The 26202-nt window shown below is 37.9% G+C and overlaps 1 protein-coding gene across 11 annotated transcripts in view; it reads left to right on the top strand.

Moving 5' to 3' along the window:
* The window catches only part of LOC110504360 (plasma membrane calcium-transporting ATPase 2), a 209781-nt gene that overhangs the window by 126500 nt on the left and 57079 nt on the right, over positions 1-26202 (top strand). For all 11 annotated transcript variants that reach the window (XM_036950970.1, XM_036950960.1, XM_036950961.1 and 8 more), the window contains one exon: positions 131-373. In XM_036950970.1, the coding sequence (XP_036806865.1) occupies positions 131-373 (243 nt within the window). The remainder of the gene's footprint in view (positions 1-130; positions 374-26202) is intronic.

Raw genomic sequence — 26202 nt, 5'->3', positions numbered from 1 at the left:
ATCCAAGAATCTGTAGCTATGACAAATATGCAACATAGTTCAACACATCATTTTAGAATGTTTTCTGGGTTCTAGTTAGTATCTTTTCTGTTGAGGTTGTTGTGAAGCTCAGTGGATATTTCCTCAACAGAAAATGATGAAAGATAATAACCTGGTTCGCCACCTTGATGCGTGTGAGACGATGGGGAACGCCACGGCCATCTGCTCCGACAAGACTGGCACTCTGACCACCAACCGCATGACGGCCGTAGCGTGCTACGTCGGAGACGTCCACTATAAGGAGATACCAGACCCCGGAGCGCTGACTGCCAAGTCTCTGGACATACTGGTCAATGCCATCTCCCTCAACAGCGCCTACACCACCAAGATACTGGTAAGATACAACACACACACTGCAGTATTACCACCAAGATACTGGTAAGATACTATGAAACTAGTACTACTTAATACAGCCTGCTCCTATACCAAGTTACTGGTAAGATCAATGTTTTCCACTAGTGCCGTCTGTCGGTTATACAGTCGATTACAGACTCATTTTCAGCCAACTGCTTTTTTACATTTAAAGATGGTGTACGCAGAAATCGCTCCACCATTTCCTGGTTGCTACAATTCTTAATAGTTTGCCTAATTTCAGGTTACAGTATGTGTCAAAACAAGTGTTGAGAATCATTGTACCATCTAAACTGTTTGGAAATATATTTTCCATAACAAATGATATTGTATTTTCTTCTGTTTGAAGCTGGTGGACAAAAACTAAACATGAGAACGGGAAGCATAGAAGTAGCGCATACAGAACATATCTACAGCATTTTAGACTTGCTTTCAATGAGACTGACAGATCTATAAGACACATTTCTACGTGAATTCAGTTCGGTCACCCCAAAAAGTTACATATTGCCGCTTTAAATTAACTAGACTACTTTTCAATTCCCTTACAGATAAAAGTCTGTCGAGCCTTCTCCCACTAGAATGAACGATATGCGTCTTCTAGCGATCTATTGATAGGACAGGCGCCTGTCAATCACAAGGCCAGCCATGACAGGGAAACACTGCTAGTTTCACAGTCTGCTGTCTGGGGCCAGTAAACATGTCGGGCCAGTGGATCTCGTCAGTCATTTTTCTGCGCATTTTTTTTGCATTCCAGTTCAACATCTACCTGCTCTTGTCACAGTCTACCATCGAAAACCACAGTCTACCATCAAAACCCACAGTCTACCATCGAAAACCACAGTCTACCATCAAAACCCACAGTCTACCATCAAAAACCACAGTCTACCATCAAAACCCACAGTCTACCATCAAAAACCACAGTCTACCATCAAAAACCACAGTCTACCATCAAAACCCACAGTCTACCATCGAAAACCACAGTCTACCATCAAAAACCACAGTCTACCATCAAAACCCACAGTCTACCATCGAAAACCACAGTCTACCATCAAAACCCACAGTCTACCATCAAAACCCACAGTCTACCATCAAAAACCACAGTCTACCATCGAAAACCACAGTCTACCATCGAAAACCACAGTCTACCATCGAAAACCACTGAAGGCTACATGCGTATTTGAGCAACGACTGGTCGTTCATTCAAGCACCACCACTCCTGCGAGTCTCAACTTCTCAACTTCCACACGGGAGCTGTCCAGAGTGAAATTAAGAGCCATCTACTCGCTGAGCATATTTATTTTAGGGAAAGTAATTTACAAACCTTCAATAGTGAACAAACTAGCAATTTGCTGGCTGCTGTTGACAGTCTGCACAATGAAAGCCCCAAAAGGACAGCTAGCATTTGTCTTGGTTAGCTTACTGTAGCCGTGTCTATATGTCTTCTGGAAGGTTTGTCCTAAAGGTGCTTACTGTAGCCGTGTCTATATGTCTTCTGGAAGGTTTGTCCTAAAGGTGCTTACTGTAGGCGTGTCTATATGTCTTCTGGAAGGTTTGTCCTAAAGGTGCTTACTGTAGCCGTGTCTATATGTCTTCTGGAAGGTTTGTCCTAAAGGTGCTTACTGTAGCCGTGTCTATATGTCTTCTGGAAGGTTTGTCCTAAAGGTGCTTACTGTAGCCGTGTCTATATGTCTTCTGGAAGGTTTGTCCTAAAGGTGCTTACTGTAGCCGTGTCTATATGTCTTCTGGAAGGTTTGTCCTAAAGGTGCTTACTGTAGGCGTGTCTATATGTCTTCTGGAAGGTTTGTCCTAAAGGTGCTTACTGTAGCCGTGTCTATATGTCTTCTGGAAGGTTTGTCCTAAAGGTGCTTACTGTAGCCGTGTCTATATGTCTTCTGGAAGGTTTGTCCTAAAGGTGCTTACTGTAGCCGTGTCTATATGTCTTCTGGAAGGTTTGTCCTAAAGGTGCTTACTGTAGCCGTGTCTATATGTCTTCTGGAAGGTTTGTCCTAAAGGTGCTTACTGTAGCCGTGTCTATATGTCTTCTGGAAGGTTTGTCCTAAAGTTGTAGAGTCCTATTTTCAAATATAATCATTGACATGCTTTAGAAACTAACATAATGAATGGAAGTAATGACCTACATTCCTGAATGGGTGTGCACAGCTTTTTCAGACATGTCATAATAACCAAATACAGCCTATTAATTATGGTCTGCACATTCAACATTTAGTTCTGGGTTACGAGAATTACCAGTAAATGTTGTTGTTGCTGTTACTGTTGTTGTTGTTGCTGTTGCTGCTGCTGTTGTTGTTACTGTTGATGTTGATGCTGTTGTTGTTGTTGATGTTGTTGTTGTTGTTGCTGTTGCTGCTGCTGTTGTTGTTACTGTTGTTGTTGATGTTGATGTTGATGCTGTTGTTGTTGTTGATGTTGTTGTTGTTGTTGCTGTTGCTGCTGCTGTTGTTGTTACTGTTGTTGTTGATGTTGATGTTGATGCTGTTGTTGTTGTTGATGTTGTTGTTGTTGATGCTGTTGTTGTTGCTGTTGTTGTTGCTGCTGCTGCTGTTGCTGTTGTTGTTGTTGCTGTTGCTGTTGTTGTTTCTGTTGTTGCTGTTGTTGATGTTGATGTTGATGCTGTTGTTGTTGTTGATGTTGTTGTTGTTGTTGCTGCTGCTGCTGCTGTTGTTGTTGTTGCTGCTGCTGTTGTTGTTTTTGTTGTTGCTGTTTTTGTTGTTGCTGTTGTTGTTGTTGTTGCTGTTGTTGTTTCTGTTGTTGCTGTTGTTGATGTTGATGCTGTTGTTGTTGTTGATGTTGTTGTTGTTGCTGTTGTTGCTGCTGCTGCTGCTGTTGTTGTTGTTGCTGCTGCTGCTGTTGTTTTTGTTGTTGCTGTTTTTGTTGTTGCTGTTGTTGTTGTTGCTGATGTTGGTGTTGTTTATCTAGAAAAACACAAGTTGAGCTCTAGCCACTAGTCTGTGGAGGAATGAACTCAGATGAGGAAGTAATACAATGCAAGTTGGTTTAATTATTGAACCAGATTTATAATGTTAATCTCCTTAATTAAAGATTTGGCATCGTCCATCAAACCAGCCTGTCGCCCAACAGTAGTCTGGTCTGGAGAGCCGGTTCTCAGCCTGAGAGATATACTACAAAGCAGGATCAATGAGTTAGCCAGAAATAACTATTGATTCTCTGATTTGTTTTAAAAAAAAACTAAACTTGGATATACGTTTTTGGTTCTTGATTCAATTAGACCATGTCAAGTTTCAGCTTATCTTCCTAAAAAAAAATATATATATATATTTAATGAATATTTGGACAAGTTAGCTGGCTAACTCATTGATCCTACTTTGTACTGTAGTATATCCCACTGGTAACCTGGTAGAGTTAATAGAACCTGTTCACGGAGAGAACGAACCCACATTAACTCAGAATACTATAGATAATAATAGACAGGGTAGAGGAATAACGTGTCTGAATCTATAGACTAAAAAAACTGTCTATTTCATAGTTCATAGTTTAAAATCTGTTTCCTATTTTTCTGCCTGCTGCCTTTTCTTCATAAACAGTATTCTACATCCCAAATGGCAACCTATTCTCTATGGGCCTGGTCTAAAGTAGTGTACACCTCATTCTTACACAACAGTATACAGGAAATGTAAAAGTAGGACAACTTCCTGCGTTGAGAAAAGGAAGAAGTATATTTCCTCAGTTAGTGGGAGGGATTTGGGACGAGGAAATTAATTATAAACTTACTCTACATATCAATCACCCAAACCGCACAAAAACCTTCAGACATAATTTTTCAAGGTGGTTTAGAAGACAGAGAGATAGATGCAGAGAGAGAGAGCGAGAGAGGGAGACAGACAGACAGACAGACAGACAGAAAAAAAGAAAGAGAGAGTCAGAGAGTCTCTATCATTTGATGACTCAGTCCACACCAGCGATTACATAATATCCTGTTATCAAGACAGTCCTACTGGTGCTATGCAGGCTGGGGAAAGCAGAGGCTTCTGGGGGATGGAGTTCTAACAGAACAGACCAACAGAAGCCTCTGAGGTATGGAGTCATCTTGGTTTCTGGGCAGCTGTGGGAAGCAAGGGTTTCTGGGGGATGCAGTTGGATGAAGGAACAGAATAAGAGTCCTCCTGGTACTGAGAGAAGCATAAGCTACTGGGGGATGGATTTCCAACAGAACAGAAACATAGAGACCTCTGGGGGATGTAGTTCTGTTAGTTGCTGGGCAGACTGTGGGAACCAGAGGCTTGTAGGAGAAGGAGTCATTTGGTGTGCGTACAGAACAATAGTCAAGATCCCTGCTGACTGACGCCAGTTTAAGAGGAATCGGAAATATTACAGGCTTTTCGCTGTGTCGTTATCAAAGCCTTCTTTGGCGGTCCAGAGAGACCAGAGCCATTATGTAAACTGAGATCCTCCTCTCTCAGCTCATTGAGCCAGTCAGAACAGGATGGGACCTCAAAGGGACTGCAGAGTGGGGTTCTGAGACTGAGTTAAGCTGAGGATGTCCTAAATGCATACCCCCGTGCCTACTTTTTAGATGTTGAGTTTGTCCTCAAAATGTACATTGTTCTAGCTGTGAGGTTCTGACGCCTCTGGGATGCAGCTAGCTGCAGTGAGGTGTAGGGGGTCAGAGGTGATGATTATCTTCTGAAATAGAACCTGAGGTTTACTGTTAGGGGGTCAGAGGTGATGATTGATATCCTGACTCTTATTGTGTTAATTTGTATTCTGAACTCTGAGCCTGGCCTCAGGTTGTCTCCTGTTTCCCATCTGCTCTGTAACCTGCTCTGACCTCAGGGGTCAATGGCTAGACAGGACGGAGTGGCTGGAGCAGCCAACTCAAACACTGTAATAATCTAGTCTCCTAGGCCAGGCTGAATCATTGATGACTATGTGGATAGACAGGACTGTGTCAGCGGTGTGACGACAGAACATTCATACCAGACAGGACTGTGTCAAAGGTAGAGCATTGGGGAATCAGACTGAGAGAGGGCAGACTAACAGATCCTCCGAAGATGGATACATCATTGATATCATGACCATTACCACATGGTCAAGATCCCAGGCTAATTGTGTTCTTGTCTGGCCATTACCACGTTGTCTAGATCCCAGGCTAATTGTGTTCTTGTCTGGCCATTACAATGTGGTCTAGATCCCAGGCTAATTGTGTTGTTGCCTGGCCATTACAACGTGGTCTAGATCCCAGGCTAATTGTGTTGTTGCCTGGCCATTACCACGTGGTCTAGATCCCAGGCTAATTGTGTTCTTGTCTGGCCATTACAATGTTGTCTAGATCCCAGGCTAATTGTGTTGTTGTCTGGCCATTACCACGTGTTCTAGATCCCAGGCTAATTGTGTTGTTGTCTGGCCATTACAACGTGGTCTAGATCCCAGGCTAATTGTGTTGTTGTCTGGCCATTACCACATGGTCTAAATCCCAGCCTAATTGTGTTGTTGTCTGGCCATTACCACGTGGTCTAAATCCCAGCCTAATTGTGTTGTTGTCTGGCCATTACCACGTGGTCTAAATCCCAGCCTAAGTGTGTTGTTGTCTGGCCATTACCACGTGGTCTAAATCCCAGTCTAATTGTGTTGTTGTCTGGCCATTACCACGTGGTCTAAATCCCAGCCTAATTGTGTTGTTGTCTGGCCATTACCACGTGGTCTAAATCCCAGCCTAATTGTGTTGTTGTCTGGCCATTACCACGTGGTCTAAATCCCAGCCTAATTGTGTTGTTGTCTGGCCATTACCACGTGGTCTAAATCCCAGACTAATTGTGTTGTTGTCTGGCCATTACCACGTGGTCTAAATCCCAGCCTAATTGTGTTGTTGTCTGGCCATTACCACATGGTCTTGATCCCAGGCTAATTGTGTTGTTGTCTGGCCATTACCACGTGGTCTAAATCCCAGCCTAATTGTGTTGTTGTCTGGCCATTACCACGTGGTCTAAATCCCAGCCTAATTGTGTTGTTGTCTGGCCATTACCACGTGGTCTAAATCCCAGACTAATTGTGTTGTTGTCTGGCCATTACCACGTGGTCTAAATCCCAGCCTAATTGTGTTGTTGTCTGGCCATTACCACATGGTCTTGATCCCAGGCTAATTGTGTTCTTGTCTGGCCATTACCACTTGGTCTAAATCCCAGCCTAATTGTGTTGTTGTCTGGCCATTACCACGTGGTCTAAATCCCAGCCTAATTGTGTTGTTGTCTGGCCATTACCACGTGGTCTAAATCCCAGCCTAATTGTGTTGTTGTCTGGCCATTACCACTTGGTCTAAATCCCAGCCTAATTGTGTTGTTGTCTGGCCATTACCACGTGGTCTAAATCCCAGCCTAATTGTGTTGTTGTCTGGCCATTACCACTTGGTCTAAATCCCAGCCTAATTGTGTTGTTGTCTGGCCATTACCACTTGGTCTAAATCCCAGCCTAATTGTGTTGTTGTCTGGCCATTACCACTTGGTCTAAATCCCAGCCTAATTGTGTTGTTGTCTGGCCATTACCACGTGGTCTAAATCCCAGGCTAATTGTGTTGTTGTCTGGCCATTACCACGTGGTCTAAATCCCAGCCTAATTGTGTTGTTGTCTGGCCATTACCACGTGGTCTAAATCCCAGCCTAATTGTGTTGTTGTCTGGCCATTACCACGCGGTCTAAATCCCAGCCTAATTGTGTTGTTGTCTGGCCATTACCACGTGGTCTAAATCCCAGCCTAATTGTGTTGTTGTCTGGCCATTACCACGTGGTCTAAATCCCAGACTAATTGTATTGTTGTCTGGCCATTACCACGTGGTCTAAATCCCAGCCTAATTGTGTTGTTGTCTGGCCACTACCACATGGTCTTGATCCCAGGCTAATTGTGTTATTGTCTGGCCATTACCACTTGGTCTAAATCCCAGCCTAATTGTGTTGTTGTCTGGCCATTACCACTTGGTCTAAATCCCAGCCTAATTGTGTTGTTGTCTGGCCATTACCACGTGGTCTAAATCCCAGCCTAATTGTGTTGTTGTCTGGCCATTACAACTTGGTCTAGATCCCAGCCTAATTGTGTTGTTGTCTGGCCATTACAACGTGGTCTAAATCCCAGCCTAATTGTGTTGTTGTCTGGCCATTACCACTTGGTCTAAATCCCAGCCTAATTGTGTTGTTGTCTGGCCATTACCACTTGGTCTAGATCCCAGGCTAATTGTGTTGTTGTCTGGCCATTACCACTTGGTCTAAATCCCAGCCTAATTGTGTTGTTGTCTGGCCATTACCACGTGGTCTAAATCCCAGCCTAATTGTGTTGTTGTCTGGCCATTACCACGTGGTCTAAATCCCAGCCTAATTGTGTTGTTGTCTGGCCATTACCACTTGGTCTAAATCCCAGCCTAATTGTGTTGTTGTCTGGCCATTACCACGTGGTCTAAATCCCAGCCTAATTGTGTTGTTGTCTGGCCATTACCACTTGGTCTAAATCCCAGCCTAATTGTGTTGTTGTCTGGCCATTACCACTTGGTCTAAATCCCAGCCTAATTGTGTTGTTGTCTGGCCATTACCACTTGGTCTAAATCCCAGCCTAATTGTGTTGTTGTCTGGCCATTACCACGTGGTCTAAATCCCAGGCTAATTGTGTTGTTGTCTGGCCATTACCACGTGGTCTAAATCCCAGCCTAATTGTGTTGTTGTCTGGCCATTACCACGTGGTCTAAATCCCAGCCTAATTGTGTTGTTGTCTGGCCATTACCACGTGGTCTAAATCCCAGCCTAATTGTGTTGTTGTCTGGCCATTACCACGTGGTCTAAATCCCAGCCTAATTGTGTTGTTGTCTGGCCATTACCACGTGGTCTAAATCCCAGACTAATTGTATTGTTGTCTGGCCATTACCACGTGGTCTAAATCCCAGCCTAATTGTGTTGTTGTCTGGCCACTACCACATGGTCTTGATCCCAGGCTAATTGTGTTATTGTCTGGCCATTACCACTTGGTCTAAATCCCAGCCTAATTGTGTTGTTGTCTGGCCATTACCACTTGGTCTAAATCCCAGCCTAATTGTGTTGTTGTCTGGCCATTACCACGTGGTCTAAATCCCAGCCTAATTGTGTTGTTGTCTGGCCATTACCACTTGGTCTAAATCCCAGCCTAATTGTGTTGTTGTCTGGCCATTACCACTTGGTCTAGATCCCAGCCTAATTGTGTTGTTGTCTGGCCATTACAACGTGGTCTAAATCCCAGCCTAATTGTGTTGTTGTCTGGCCATTACCACTTGGTCTAAATCCCAGCCTAATTGTGTTGTTGTCTGGCCATTACCACTTGGTCTAGATCCCAGGCTAATTGTGTTGTTGTCTGGCCATTACCACTTGGTCTAAATCCCAGCCTAATTGTGTTGTTGTCTGGCCATTACCACTTGGTCTAGATCCCAGGCTAATTGTGTTGTTGTCTGGCCATTACCACGTGGTCTATAGTAATTCTATTTAACAGTCTATAGTAATATGAATGGTAAAATTCCTTCTAGGCAGAGTTGCAAAGAAAAAGCCATATCTCAGACTGGCCAATAAAAAGAAAAGATTAAGATGGGGAGGAACTCTGCCTAGAGGGCCAGCATCCCGGAGTCACCTCTTCACTGTTGACATTGAGACTGGTACTATCTAAATGAAGCTGCCAGTTGAGGACTTGTGAGGCATCTGTTTCTCAAACTAGACACTCTAATGTACTTGTCCTCTTGCTCAGTTGTGCACCGGGGCCTCCCAGTCCTCTTTCTATTCTGGTTAGAGCCAGGTTGCTGTGTTCTGTAAAGGGAGTAGTGAACATTGTTGTACGAGATCTTCAGTTGCTTGGTAATTATTCGCATGGAATAGCCTTCATTTCTTAGAACTAGAGTGACGAGATTCAGAAGAAAGTGCTTTGTTTCTGGCCATTTTGAGCATGTATTCGAACCCACAAATGCTGATGCTCCAGATACTCAACTAGTCTAAAGAAGGCCAGTTTTATTGCTTCTTTAATCAGAACTACAGTTTTCAGCTGTGCTAACATAATTGCAAAAGGGTTTTCTAATGATCAGTTAGCCTTTAAAAATGATAAACTTGGATTAGCTAACACAATTTTGTCGTGGTAATTTCCTGTATTACTAAATGAGGAGAGTTTACAAACCACACACAAGTCAGAGTTATATTTTAGACTTCACCTTTAATTATATGAGCTTCACCATAGCCCTTTGACTCTCAGATCAATTCAGTGTCGATAAATTAATTCTGAGAGTGCCAATAAGAGAATATAAAATATATTATAAAATATATTTTATAGCCAAGATACACCCCTCTCAACTTACATGACGAAACACAGATCTCAGAAACTTCACAAAGGGCTTTTTACTTGAGAGAGGAGTATACCATTGCCAGATAGCATTAGCTATAAATTATCATTCAATTTGCTCTCTAAGACAATGTTCTACTTCTCGTTCTTGGTACTTCATAGTACCAAAACATTACCTCATCCAATGGCATATATCAATTAACACCCCCTCTTCTCCCCCCTCCTGGACAAGCTCACAGAGGGGAGTGAGCCTCTAGGTCATATACTAGGTCGAGATTCATGCAACATCAGAGGGGACATGCAATGGTTCCAGACACTGCCGTACTCCCCCCCCCCCCCCCAATGGGAAAAGGAGGGAGTGACTAGCACACAGACATGGTGGAGCCCTTCACATGGTTTAACAGATGCATTCACATATGAAGACAATGTTAAAAACCTGTTCACATATGAAGACAATGTTAAAAAACCTGTTCACATATGAAGACAATGTTCCAACCTGATATTCTGCATATCACCAGACATGTAAAAGACAAGCCTGACCTCTCCCCTCTCTGGGCCCCAAGTGACTTTTCCCTAGAGAAGAAAGGAAAAATGCAACTGCCGACAGTATAGTCCAAAAGAAGACATCCTAATGACAACTATCTCACATAAGCATATTATGAAAGTAGATAAAACATCTTGTTTATCTATGTTACCTAACTCAAATTTCAATCAAATTTATTTTATATAGCCCTTCGTACATCAGCTGATATCTCAAAGTGCTGTACAGAAACCCAGCCTAAAACCCCAAACAGCAAGCAATGCAGGTGTAGAAGCACGGTGGCTAGGAAAAACTCCCTAGAAAGGCCAAAACCTAGGAAGAAACCTAGAGAGGAACCAGGCTATGTGGGGTGGCCAGTCCTCTTCTGGCTGTGCCGGGTGGAGATTATAACAAAACATGGTCAAGATGTTCAAATGTTCATAAATGACCAGCATGGTCGAATAATAATAAGGCAGAATAGTTGAAACTGGAGCAGCAGCACAGTCAGGTGGACTGGGGACAGCAAGGAGTCATCATGTCAGGTATTCCTGGGGCATGGTCCTAGGGCTCAGGTCCTCCGAGAGAGAGAAAGAAAGAGAGAATTAGAGAGAGCATATGTGGGATGGCCAGTCCTCTTCTGGCTCTGCCGGGTGGAGATTATAACAGAACATGGCCAAGATGTTCAAATGTTCATAAATGATCAGCATGGTCGAATAATAATAAGGCAGAACAGTTGAAACTGGAGCAGCAGCACAGCCAGGTGGACTGGGGACAGCAAGGAGTCATCATGTCAGGTAGTCCTAACTAATTCTGATTCTGTTACGACAACGTGCCATTGGAACACAGGAGTGATGGTTGCTGATAATGGGCCTCTGTACACCTATGTAGATATTCCATGAAGAAATCAGCCGTTTCCAGCTACAATATTCATTTACAACATTAACAATGTCTCCACTGTATTTCTGATCAATTTGATGTTACTTTAATGGACAAAAAATGTGCTTTTCTTTTAAAAACAAGGACATTTCTAAATGACTCCAAACTATTGAACGGCAGTGTATGTGGACGAGCGATGTCAGAGCGGAACGGACTGAGATACAATAGAATAGTATAGAATACAGTATATACACATGAGGTGAGTAATACATAGACTAAGATACAGTAGAATAGTATAGAATACAGTATGTACATATGAGATGAGTAATACATAGACGAAGATACAGTAGAATAGTATAGAATACAGTATGTACATATGAGATGAGTAATGCATAGACTAAGATACAGTAGAATAGTATAGAATACAGTATATACACATGAGGTGAGTAATGCATAGACTAAGATACAGTAGAATAGTATAGAATACAGTATATACACATGAGGTGAGTAATACATAGACTAAGATACAGTAGAATAGTATAGAATACAGTATGTACATATGAGATGAGTAATACATAGACTAAGATACAGTAGATGAGGATAGAATACAGTATATACATATGAGATGAGTAATGCCAGATATGTAAACATTATTAAAGTGACTTGTGTTCCATTCCTTAAAGTGGCCAGTATTTTCTAGTCTATGCCTATAGGCAGCAGCCACTCAATGTTAGTGATGGCTGTTTAACAGTCTGATGGTCTTGAGATAGAAGCTGTTTTTCAGTCTCTCGGTCCCAGCTTTGAGGCACCTGTACTGACCTCGCCTTCTGGATGATAGAGGTGTGAACAGGCAGTGGCTCAGGTGGTTGATGTCCTTGATGATCTTTATGGCCTTCCTGTGACATCGGGTGGTGTAGGTGTCTTAGAGGGTGGGTAGTGTGCAAATCTGTCATCAAGGCAAAGGGTGGCTACTTTGAAGAATCTCAAATATAAAATATATTTTGATTTGTTTTTGGTTACTACATGATTCCATAATGTGTTATTTCATAGTTTGGATGTCTTCACTATTATTCTACAATGTAGAAAATAGTAAAAAGTAAAGAAAAACCCTTGAATGAGTCGGTGTTCTAAAACTTTTGACTGGTACTATATATACAATTAAGTTGTCAACCAGCACCAATGGTCTGATATGGACTGTAACTCTTCCTTCACAACATTATCCCCACGACAAGTAGAAAGACACATCTAAAAATGAGGTGATCCCAAGCTTTATTGAAATGTTCATTTTTCTCTTTATATAATATAATATAATGTCTCCTTAGGCTGGCTGCATGCCTGTGCTTCTAACCGTCAACATTTTCAAATAACCATGTACAGGAACAGACTTGGATGTCCATATTAGGAGGCACACAGTCATTGTAGCCTACCCACGCACAGACACTTTACCAAATTCCAACACTCATTCTAGAACACTCATTCTAGAACCTTCATTCTAGAACCTTCATCCTAGAACCTTTATTTAACTAGGCAAGTCAGTTAAGAACAAATTCTTATTTACAATGACGGCCTAACCCCCCCCCCCCCCCCCCCGGCCAAAACCCGGACAACGCTGGGCCAATTGTGCGCCGCCCTACGGGACTCCCAATCACGGCCGGATGTGATACAGCCCTGGATTCGAACCGGGGACTGTGGTAACGCCTCTTGTAATTGAGATGCAGTGCCTTAGACCCGCTGCGCCTCTCGTAGCTCCACACCGCCACAGATATAAATACCCCATACAGTATATACACAGTCCACAAGATTTAAAACATGACATGGGATTGCACAGTAAAGTCTGGGACTTATTTCCATTGTGGTCCTTATTGTTTTGCATAGATACAATAACATATACAGTAACATACTGTAGATACAGATACATTACAGAGATACAGACATAAAACAACAATTATACTGTTCACGCATTAGCAAGCTTTTGAAATTATTTTTAGACGGCCAAGGCAGCTAATATGAATAATTATTATTTTGAGACAGACAGAGGATCATGGAGGCTGATAGATTCAACAGTATGCGGGGGACTGTGTCATCGGTGACAGCACCTTCTCAGTGATAGACAGTGCTGCTGACGGCTGGGGACGATAGAACCAACCACATTACGATCACAGTGTTTTGATGCATCCTCTCTGAGTCCTCCACACACACACACACACACACACGCACACACACACACACACGCACGCACGCGCACGCACACGCACGCACACACACACACACGCACACACAGTGAGGCTCTGCAGAAGTAGAGCTAAATCCGAAGAGGCACTGTGACAGTATTGGAGAGGACAGTATGTGTTGCTGTCTCTTGTCCTTGTCGTGGCTAGCTAACACACGCGTGTAAAACAGCACGCTGTTGTTAAACCCAGATGCCAACATCACACGCTGAGTGGCTGAAGTGGCCCTGTGTTTCGACCAACACGATACAAACTGACATTATCTACTGTTTGAGTATTTGCCCTTCACATTGAAAACTCTAACCTCTGTCCTGCAAAATGAAGGTTAAGCCTAACGGTACCTTTTTCACTCCACTACAAATCTCCACTTCAAATCTCCACTACAAATCTCCACTACAAATCTCCACTACAAATCTCCACTTCAAATCTCCTCTTCAAATCTCCACTACAAATCTCCACTTCAAATCTCCTCTTCAAATCTCCACTACAAATCTCCACTACAAATCTCCACTACAAATCTCCACTACAAATCTCCTCTTCAAATCTCCACTACAAATCTCCACTACAAATCTCCACTTCAAATCTCCTCTTCAAATCTCCACTACAAATCTCCACTTCAAATCTCCACTACAAATCTCCACTACAAATCTCCACTTCAAATCTCCTCTTCAAATCTCCACTACAAATCTCCACTACAAATCTCCACTTCAAATCTCCACTTCAAATCTCCTCTTCAAATCTCCACTACAAATCTCCACTACAAATCTCCACTTCAAATCTCCTCTTCAAATCTCCACTACAAATCTCCACTTCAAATCTCCATTACAAATCTCCACTACAAATCTCCACTACAAATCTCCACTACAAATCTCCACTACAAATCTCCACTTCAAATCTCCACTACAAATCTCCACTACAAATCTCCACTACAAATCTCCACTACAAATCTCCACTTCAAATCTCCACTACAAATCTCCACTACAAATCTCCACTTCAAATCTCCACTTCAAATCTCCACTTTAAATCTCAAAATTTAAAGCATAGAACCACAATAAATGGTAGGATGCTGCAGTGTTGGGGTCAAGAGCCACTAGCCACCAAACCAATACACTTGTAAGATGCTGCAGTCGTCAGATCTTTGAACAGTGACTCAATTATATTTGAAGAGTTTTCTTTACAAAACCAATAAATATCAATTTTCCAAAATGTTGGTAAATTAGCTTTTAATTGTTTAAGGAAATTATGAAAGAGAGAAATGTTGTTCTTCTAATTATGAAATTAAACCATTATCACTTGATGGTTTAATTTCAGCAGAGACAAATAATCAGATGATGTGGTTAATGTAAATGTGAAACACTCCTTACTACTGTAACGACTGACATTATAGCGTCTTAGTAATATATTTATATTACATACAGAGTACTGGCCACAACTCATTTAAAGGTCCCACACAGTCATTTTATTTTCCAAGTAAAAATATCCCTTGAATGACCAAAACATAACCCATTATATTATTTTACTCTATTAAAATACTCTGAATTTTAAAGAAATTGTACCTTTTTTTCTAATCTCTATCAGGAAGCCTGAAAGAACAGTCTGAGTGGGCGGGGAGCTTATATTCATGAGCTCTCCATGACTGACAGCTCTTTGAAACGCCCCTTGTGCTTGTTGCCAAATGTCATTGATGACCAGGTAAATAGTATACCTGTCACCACATTATCTCTGCAAAATGTGTTTATCACGTCAACAGAGATGATCATGGACTGTTAGATATCAGACAAACAGCAGTAATACACAAATGCATTTCTACTGTTGTGTAACTAATTACAGAATACAGTTCACTGTATTCACTTCAGCAGAATGAGTAAAGCCTGAGTCATCGTAGACGCTTAGACGTAAGGGAATGTACATGAAAACAAGAGAACTGGACAATTTATTGATGCCTCTGCATTATCGTTAGTAATTACAATATGTTCAGAATTGTATGTATTGATCAGACATTTAATTAATAATTTACAAGCAGCCAGAATACCCAGAATATTGATCAACATGAACACTCATGAGAAATAAAGGTGAGAAATAATGGGGAGACATAGATTTACATAGTAAATTATGGTGAGACAGATTTACATAGTAAACTATGGTGAGACAGATTTACATAGTAAACTATGGTGAGACAGATTTACATAGTAAACTATGGTGAGACAGATTTACATAGTAAACTATAGTGAGACAGATTTACACAGTAAACTATGGTGAGAAATAGATTTACACAGTAAATTATGGTGAGACAGATTTACATAGTAAACTATGGTGAGACAGATTTACACAGTAAACTATGGTGAGACATAGATTTACATAGTAAACTATGGTGAGACATAGATTTACACAGTAAACTATGGTGAGACAGATTTACACAGTAAACTATGGTGAGACAGATTTATATAGTAAACTATGGTGAGACATAGATTTACACAGTAAACTATGGTGAGACAGATTTACATAGTAAACTATGGTGAGACAGATTTACACAGTAAACTATGGTGAGACAGATTTACATAGTAAACTATGGTGAGAAATAGATTTACATAGTAAACTATGTTGAGACAGATTTACATAGTAAACTATGGTGAGAAATAGATTTACATAGTAAACTATGGTGAGACAGATTTACACAGTAAACTATGATGAGACAGATATACATAGTAAACTATGGTGAGAAATAGATTTACATAGTAAACTATGGTGAGACAGATTTACATAGTAAACTATGGTGAGAAATAGATTTACATAGTAAACTATGGTGAGACAGATTTACACAGTAAACTATGGTGAGACAGATTTACATAGTAAACTATGGTGAGACAGATTTGCATAGTAAACTATGGTGAGAAATAGATTTACACAGTAAACTATGGTGAGACATAGATTTACATAGTAAACTATGGTGAGAAATAGATTTACACAGTAAACTATGGTGAGAAATAGATTTACACAGTAAAATATGGTGAGACAGATTTACATAGTAAACTATGGTGAGACACAGATTTACATAGTAAACTATGGTGAGACAGATTTACATAGTAAACTATGGTGAGACAGATTTACACAGTAAACTATGGTGAGACAGATTTACATAGTAAACTATGGTGAGACAGATTTACATAGTAAACTATGGTGAGACAGATTTACATAGTAAACTATGGTGAGACATCGATTTACATAGTAAACTATGGTGAGTCAGATTTACATAGTAAACTATGGTGAGACAGATTTACACAGTAAACTATGGTGAGACATAGATTTACATAGTAAACTATGGTGAGACAGATTTACATAGTAAACTATGGTGAGACATCGATTTACATAGTAAACTATGGTGAGACAGATTTACATAGTAAACTATGGTGAGACATAGATTTACATAGTAAACTATGGTAAGACAGATTTACATAGTAAACTATGGTGAGACAGATTTACACAGTAAACTATGGTGAGACAGATTTACATAGTAAACTATGGTGAGACAGATTTACACAGTAAACTATGGTGATGCATATTTATATAGTAAACTATGGTGAGACAGATTTACATAGTAAACTATGGTGAGACAGATTTACACAGTAAACTATGGTGAGACATAGATTTACACAGTAAACTATGGTGAGACAGATTTACATAGTAAACTATGGTGAGACAGATTTACACAGTAAACTATGGTGAGACAGATTTACACAGTACACTATGGTGAGACAGATTTACACAGTAAACTATGGTGAGACAGATTTACAAAGTAAACTATGGTGAGACAGATTTACATAGTAAACTATGGTGAGACATAGATTTACATAGTAAACTATGGTGAGACAGATTTACACAGTAAACTATGGTGAGACAGATTTACATAGTAAACTATGGTGAGACAGATTTACACAGTAAACTATGATGAGACAGATATACATAGTAAACTATGGTGAGAAATAGATTTAAATAGTAAACTATGGTTAGACAGATTTACATAGTAAACTATGGTGAGAAATAGATTTACATAGTAAACTATGGTGAGACAGATTTACACAGTAAACTATGGTGAGACAGATTTACATAGTAAACTATGGTGAGACAGATTTGCATAGTAAACTATGGTGAGAAATAGATTTACACAGTAAACTATGGTGAGACATAGATTTACATAGTAAACTATGGTGAGAAATAGATTTACACAGTAAACTATGGTGAGAAATAGATTTACACAATAAAATATGGTGAGACAGATTTACATAGTAAACTATGGTGAGACACAGATTTACATAGTAAACTATGGTGAGACAGATTTACATAGTAAACTATGGTGAGACAGATTTACACAGTAAACTATGGTGAGACAGATTTACATAGTAAACTATGGTGAGACAGATTTACATAGTAAACTATGGTGAGACAGATTTACATAGTAAACTATGGTGAGACATCGATTTACATAGTAAACTATGGTGAGACAGATTTACATAGTAAACTATGGTGAGACAGATTTACACAGTAAACTATGGTGAGACATAGATTTACATAGTAAACTATGGTGAGACAGATTTACATAGTAAACTATGGTGAGACATCGATTTACATAGTAAACTATGGTGAGACAGATTTACATAGTAAACTATGGTGAGACATAGATTTACATAGTAAACTATGGTAAGACAGATTTACACAGTAAACTATGGTGAGACAGATTTACATAGTAAACTATGGTGAGACAGATTTGCAAAGTAAACTATGGTGAGAAATAGATTTACACAGTAAACTATGGTGAGACATAGATTTACATAGTAAACTATGGTGAGAAATAGATTTACACAGTAAACTATGGTGAGAAATAGATTTAGACAGTAAAATATGGTGAGACAGATTTACATAGTAAACTATGGTGAGACAGATTTACATAGTAAACTATGGTGAGACAGATTTACACAGTAAACTATGGTGAGACAGATTTACATAGTAAACTATGGTGAGACAGATTTACATAGTAAACTATGGTGAGACAGATTTACATAGTAAACTATGGTGAGACATCGATTTACATAGTAAACTATGGTGAGACAGATTTACATAGTAAACTATGGTGAGACAGATTTACACAGTAAACTATGGTGAGACATAGATTTACATAGTAAACTATGGTGAGACAGATTTACATAGTAAACTATGGTGAGACATCGATTTACATAGTAAACTATGGTGAGACAGATTTACATAGTAAACTATGGTGAGACATAGATTTACATAGTAAACTATGGTAAGACAGATTTACATAGTAAACTATGGTGAGACAGATTTACACAGTAAACTATGGTGAGACAGATTTACATAGTAAACTATGGTGAGACAGATTTACACAGTAAACTATGGTGATGCATATTTATATAGTAAACTATGGTGAGACAGATTTACATAGTAAACTATGGTGAGACAGATTTACACAGTAAACTATGGTGAGACATAGATTTACACAGTAAACTATGGTGAGACAGATTTACATAGTAAACTATGGTGAGACAGATTTACACAGTAAACTATGGTGAGACAGATTTACACAGTACACTATGGTGAGACAGATTTACACAGTAAACTATGGTGAGACAGATTTACATAGTAAACTATGGTGAGACAGATTTACATAGTAAACTATGGTGAGACATAGATTTACATAGTAAACTATGGTGAGACAGATTTACACAGTAAACTATGGTGAGACAGATTTACATAGTAAACTATGGTGAGACAGATTTACACAGTAAACTATGATGAGACAGATATACATAGTAAACTATGGTGAGAAATAGATTTACATAGTAAACTATGGTGAGACAGATTTACATAGTAAACTATGGTGAGAAATAGATTTACATAGTAAACTATGGTGAGACAGATTTACACAGTAAACTATGGTGAGACAGATTTACATAGTAAACTATGGTGAGACAGATTTGCATAGTAAACTATGGTGAGAAATAGATTTACACAGTAAACTATGGTGAGACATAGATTTACATAGTAAACTATGGTGAGAAATAGATTTACACAGTAAACTATGGTGAGAAATAGATTTACACAGTAAAATATGGTGAGACAGATTTACATAGTAAACTATGGTGAGACACAGATTTACATAGTAAACTATGGTGAGACAGATTTACATAGTAAACTATGGTGAGACAGATTTACACAGTAAACTATGGTGAGACAGATTTACATAGTAAACTATGGTGAGACAGATTTACATAGTAAACTATGGTGAGACAGATTTACATAGTAAACTATGGTGAGACATCGATTTACATAGTAAACTATGGTGAGACAGATTTACATAGTAAACTATGGTGAGACAGATTTACACAGTAAACTATGGTGAGACATAGATTTACATAGTAAACTATGGTGAGACAGATTTACATAGTAAACTATGGTGAGACATCGATTTACATAGTAAACTATGGTGAGACAGATTTACATAGTAAACTATGGTGAGACATAGATTTACATAGTAAACTATGGTAAGACAGATTTACATAGTAAACTATGGTGAGACAGATTTACACAGTAAACTATGGTGAGACAGATTTACATAGTAAACTATGGTGAGACAGATTTACACAGTAAACTATGGTGAGACAGATTTACACAGTAAACTATGGTGAGACATAGATTTACATAGTAAACTATGGTGAGACAGATTTACATAGTAAACTATGGTGAGACATAGATTTACATAGTAAACTATGGTGAGACAGATTTACACAGTAAACTATGGTGAGACAGATTTACACAGTAAACTATGGTGAGACATAGATTTACATAGTAAACTATGGTGAGACATAGATTTACATAGTAAACTATGGTGAGACATAGATTTACATAGTAAACTATGGTGAGACAGATTTAAATAGTAAACTATGGTGAGACAGATTTACATAGTAAACTATGGTGAGACAGATTTACATAGTAAACTATGGTGAGACAGATTTACATAGTAAACTATGGTGAGACAGATTTACATAGTAAACTATGGTGAGACAGATTTACACAGTAAACTATGGTGAGACAGATTTACATAGTAAACTATGGTGAGACAGATTTACATAGTAAACTATGGTGAGACAGATTTACACAGTAAACTATGGTGAGACAGATTTACATAGTAAACTATGGTGAGACAGATTTACACAGTAAACTATGGTGAGACATAGATTTACATAGTAAACTATGGTGAGACAGATTTACATAGTAAACTATGGTGAGACATAGATTTACATAGTAAACTATGGTGAGACAGATTTACATAGTAAACTATGGTGAGACATAGATTTACATAGTAAACTATGGTGAGACAGATTTACATAGTAAACTATGGTGAGACAGATTTACACAGTAAACTATGGTGAGACAGATATACATAGTAAACTATGGTGAGAAATAGATTTACATAGTAAACTATGGTGAGACAGATTTACACAGTAAACTATGGTGAGACAGATATACATAGTAAACTATGGTGAGAAATAGATTTACATAGTAAACTATGGTGAGACAGATATACATAGTAAACTATGGTGAGAAATAGATTTACATAGTAAACTATGGTGAGACAGATATACACAGTAAACTATGGTGAGACAGATATACATAGTAAACTATGGTGAGACATAGATTTACACAGTAAACTATGGTGAGACATAGATTTACATAGTAAACTATGGTGAGACAGATTTACATAGTAAACTATGGTGAGACAGATTTACATAGTAAACTATGGTGAGACAGATATACATAGTAAACTATGGTGAGACAGATTTACATAGTAAACTATGGTGAGACATAGATTTACATAGTAAACTATGGTGAGACAGATTTACATAGTAAACTATGGTGAGACAGATATACATAGTAAACTATGGTGAGACAGATTTACATAGTAAACTATGGTGAGACAGATTTACATAGTAAACTATGGTGAGACAGATTTACACAGTAAACTATGGTGAGACATAGATTTACATAGTAAACTATGGTGAGACAGATTTACATAGTAAACTATGGTGAGACATAGATTTACATAGTAAACTATGGTGAGACAGATTTACACAGTAAACTATGGTGAGACAGATTTACACAGTAAACTATGGTGAGACATAGATTTACATAGTAAACTATGGTGAGACATAGATTTACATAGTAAACTATGGTGAGACATAGATTTACATAGTAAACTATGGTGAGACAGATTTAAATAGTAAACTATGGTGAGACAGATTTACATAGTAAACTATGGTGAGACAGATTTACATAGTAAACTATGGTGAGACAGATTTACATAGTAAACTATGGTGAGACAGATTTACATAGTAAACTATGGTGAGACAGATTTACACAGTAAACTATGGTGAGACAGATTTACATAGTAAACTATGGTGAGACAGATTTACATAGTAAACTATGGTGAGACAGATTTACACAGTAAACTATGGTGAGACAGATTTACATAGTAAACTATGGTGAGACAGATTTACACAGTAAACTATGGTGAGACATAGATTTACATAGTAAACTATGGTGAGACAGATTTACATAGTAAACTATGGTGAGACATAGATTTACATAGTAAACTATGGTGAGACAGATTTACATAGTAAACTATGGTGAGACATAGATTTACATAGTAAACTATGGTGAGACAGATTTACATAGTAAACTATGGTGAGACAGATTTACACAGTAAACTATGGTGAGACAGATATACATAGTAAACTATGGTGAGAAATAGATTTACATAGTAAACTATGGTGAGACAGATTTACACAGTAAACTATGGTGAGACAGATATACATAGTAAACTATGGTGAGAAATAGATTTACATAGTAAACTATGGTGAGACAGATATACATAGTAAACTATGGTGAGAAATAGATTTACATAGTAAACTATGGTGAGACAGATATACACAGTAAACTATGGTGAGACAGATATACATAGTAAACTATGGTGAGACATAGATTTACACAGTAAACTATGGTGAGACATAGATTTACATAGTAAACTATGGTGAGACAGATTTACATAGTAAACTATGGTGAGACAGATTTACATAGTAAACTATGGTGAGACAGATATACATAGTAAACTATGGTGAGACAGATTTACATAGTAAACTATGGTGAGACATAGATTTACATAGTAAACTATGGTGAGACAGATTTACATAGTAAACTATGGTGAGACAGATATACATAGTAAACTATGGTGAGACATAGATTTACATAGTAAACTATGGTGAGACAGATTTACATAGTAAACTATGGTGAGACAAAGATTTACATAGTAAACTATGGTGAGACATAGATTTACATAGTAAACTATGGTGAGACATAGATTTACATAGTAAACTATGGTGAGACAGATTTACACAGTAAACTATGGTGAGACAGATTTACACAGTAAACTATGGTGAGACAGATTTACATAGTAAACTATGGTGAGACAGATTTACATAGTAAACTATGGTGAGACAGATTTACACAGTAAACTATGGTGAGACAGATTTACATAGTAAACTATGGTGAGACATAGATTTACATAGTAAACTATGGTGAGACAGATTTACACAGTAAACTATGGTGAGACAGATATACATAGTAAACTATGGTGAGAAATAGATTTACATAGTAAACTATGGTGAGACAGATATACACAGTAAACTATGGTGAGACAGATATACATAGTAAACTATGGTGAGACAGATTTACACAGTAAACTATGGTGAGACAGATTTACACAGTAAACTATGGTGAGACAGATTTACATAGTAAACTATGGTGAGACATAGATTTACATAGTAAACTATGGTGAGACAGATTTACATAGTAAACTATGGTGAGACAGATATACATAGTAAACTATGGTGAGACAGATTTACATAGTAAACTATGGTGAGAAATAGATTTACATAGTAAACTATGGTGAGACAGATTTACACAGTAAACTATGGTGAGACAGAGATTTACATAGTAAACTATGGTGAGACACAGATTTACACAGTAAACTATGGTGAGACATAGATTTACATAGTAAACTATGGTGAGACACAGATTTACACAGTAAACTATGGTGAGACAGATTTACATAGTAAGCTATGGTGAGAAATAGATTTACATAGTAAACTATGGTGAGACAGATTTACACAGTAAACTATGGTGAGACATAGATTTACATAGTAAACTATGGTGAGACAGATTTACACAGTAAACTATGGTGAGACAGATTTACACAGTAAACTATGGTGAGACATAGATTTACATAGTAAACTATGGTGAGACAGATTTACATAGTAAACTATGGTGAGACAGATTTACACAGTAAACTATGGTGAGACATAGATTTACATAGTAAACTATGGTGAGACAGATTTACATAGTAAACTATGGTGAGACAGATTTACACAGTAAACTATGGTGATACATAGATTTACATAGTAAACTATGGTGAGACAGATTTACATAGTAAACTATGGTGAGACAGATTTAAATAGTAACCTATGGTGAGACAGATTTACACAGTAAACTATGGTGATACATAGATTTACATAGTAAACTATGGTGAGACATAGATTTACATAGTAAACTATGGTGAGACAGATTTACATAGTAAACTATGGTGAGACATAGATTTACATAGTAAACTATGGTGAGACAGATGTACATAGTAAACTATGGTGAGACAGATATACATAGTAAACTATGGTGAGACATAGATTTACATAGTAAACTATGGTGAGACAAAGATTTACATAGTAAACTATGGTGAGACAGATTTACATAGTAAACTATGGTGAGACAGATTTACATAGTAAACTATGGTGAGACAGATTTACACAGTAAACTATGGTGAGACATAGATTTACATAGTAAACTATGGTGAGACAGATTTACATAGTAAACTATGGTGAGACATAGATTTACATATTAAACTATGGTGAGACGTAGATTTACACAGTAAACTATGGTGAGACAGATTTACACAGTAAACTATGGTGAGACAGATTTACATAGTAAACTATGGTGAGACATAGATTTACACAGTAAACTATGGTGAGACAGATTTACACAGTAAACTATGGTGAGACAGATTTACATAGTAAACTATGGTGAGACATAGATTTACACAGTAAACTATGGTGAGACAGATTTACATAGTAAACTATGGTGAGACAGATTTACACAGTAAACTATGGTGAGACATAGATTTACATAGTAAACTATGGTGAGACAGATTTACATAGTAAACTATGGTGAGACAGATTTAAATAGTAACCTATGGTGAGACAGATTTACACAGTAAACTATGGTGATACATAGATTTACATAGTAAACTATGGTGAGACATAGATTTACATAGTAAACTATGGTGAGACAGATTTACATAGTAAACTATGGTGAGACATAGATTTACATAGTAAACTATGGTGAGACAGATTTACATAGTAAACTATGGTGAGACAGATATACATAGTAAACTATGGTGAGACATAGATTTACATAGTAAACTATGGTGAGACAAAGATTTACATAGTAAACTATGGTGAGACAGATTTACATAGTAAACTATGGTGAGACAGATTTACATAGTAAACTATGGTGAGACAGATTTACACAGTAAACTATGGTGAGACATAGATTTACATAGTAAACTATGGTGAGACAGATTTACATAGTAAACTATGGTGAGACATAGATTTACATAGTAAACTATGGTGAGACATAGATTTACACAGTAAACTATGGTGAGACAGATTTACACAGTAAACTATGGTGAGACAGATTTACATAGTAAACTATGGTGAGACATAGATTTACACAGTAAACTATGGTGAGACATAGATTTACACAGTAAACTATGGTGAGACAGATTTACACAGTAAACTATGGTGAGACAGATTTACATAGTAAACTATGGTGAGACATAGATTTACACAGTAAACTATGGTGAGACAGATTTACATAGTAAACTATGGTGAGACAGATTTACACAGTAAACTATGGTGATACATAGATTTACATAGTAAACTATGGTGAGACATAGATTTACATAGTAAACTATGGTGAGACAGATTTACATAGTAAACTATGGTGAGACATAGATTTACATAGTAAACTATGGTGAGACAGATGTACATAGTAAACTATGGTGAGACAGATATACATAGTAAACTATGGTGAGACATAGATTTACATAGTAAACTATGGTGAGACAAAGATTTACATAGTAAACTATGGTGAGACAGATTTACATAGTAAACTATGGTGAGACAGATTTACATAGTAAACTATGGTGAGACAGATTTACACAGTAAACTATGGTGAGACATAGATTTACATAGTAAACTATGGTGAGACAGATTTACATAGTAAACTATGGTGAGACATAGATTTACATAGTAAACTATGGTGAGACATAGATTTACACAGTAAACTATGGTGAGACAGATTTACACAGTAAACTATGGTGAGACAGATTTACATAGTAAACTATGGTGAGACATAGATTTACACAGTAAACTATGGTGAGACAGATTTACACAGTAAACTATGGTGAGACAGATTTACATAGTAAACTATGGTGAGACATAGATTTACACAGTAAACTATGGTGAGACAGATTTACATAGTAAACTATGGTGAGACAGATTTACACAGTAAACTATGGTGAGACATAGATTTACATAGTAAACTATGGTGAGAAATAGATTTACATAGTAAACTATGGTGAGACATAGATTTACATAGTAAACTATGGTGAGAAATAGATTTACATAGTAAACTATGGTG

This window comes from Oncorhynchus mykiss, chromosome 17, assembly GCF_013265735.2.
Source record: "Oncorhynchus mykiss isolate Arlee chromosome 17, USDA_OmykA_1.1, whole genome shotgun sequence".
NCBI lineage: Eukaryota > Metazoa > Chordata > Actinopteri > Salmoniformes > Salmonidae > Oncorhynchus > Oncorhynchus mykiss.
This window is presented reverse-complemented; position numbering and strand designations above follow the sequence as displayed.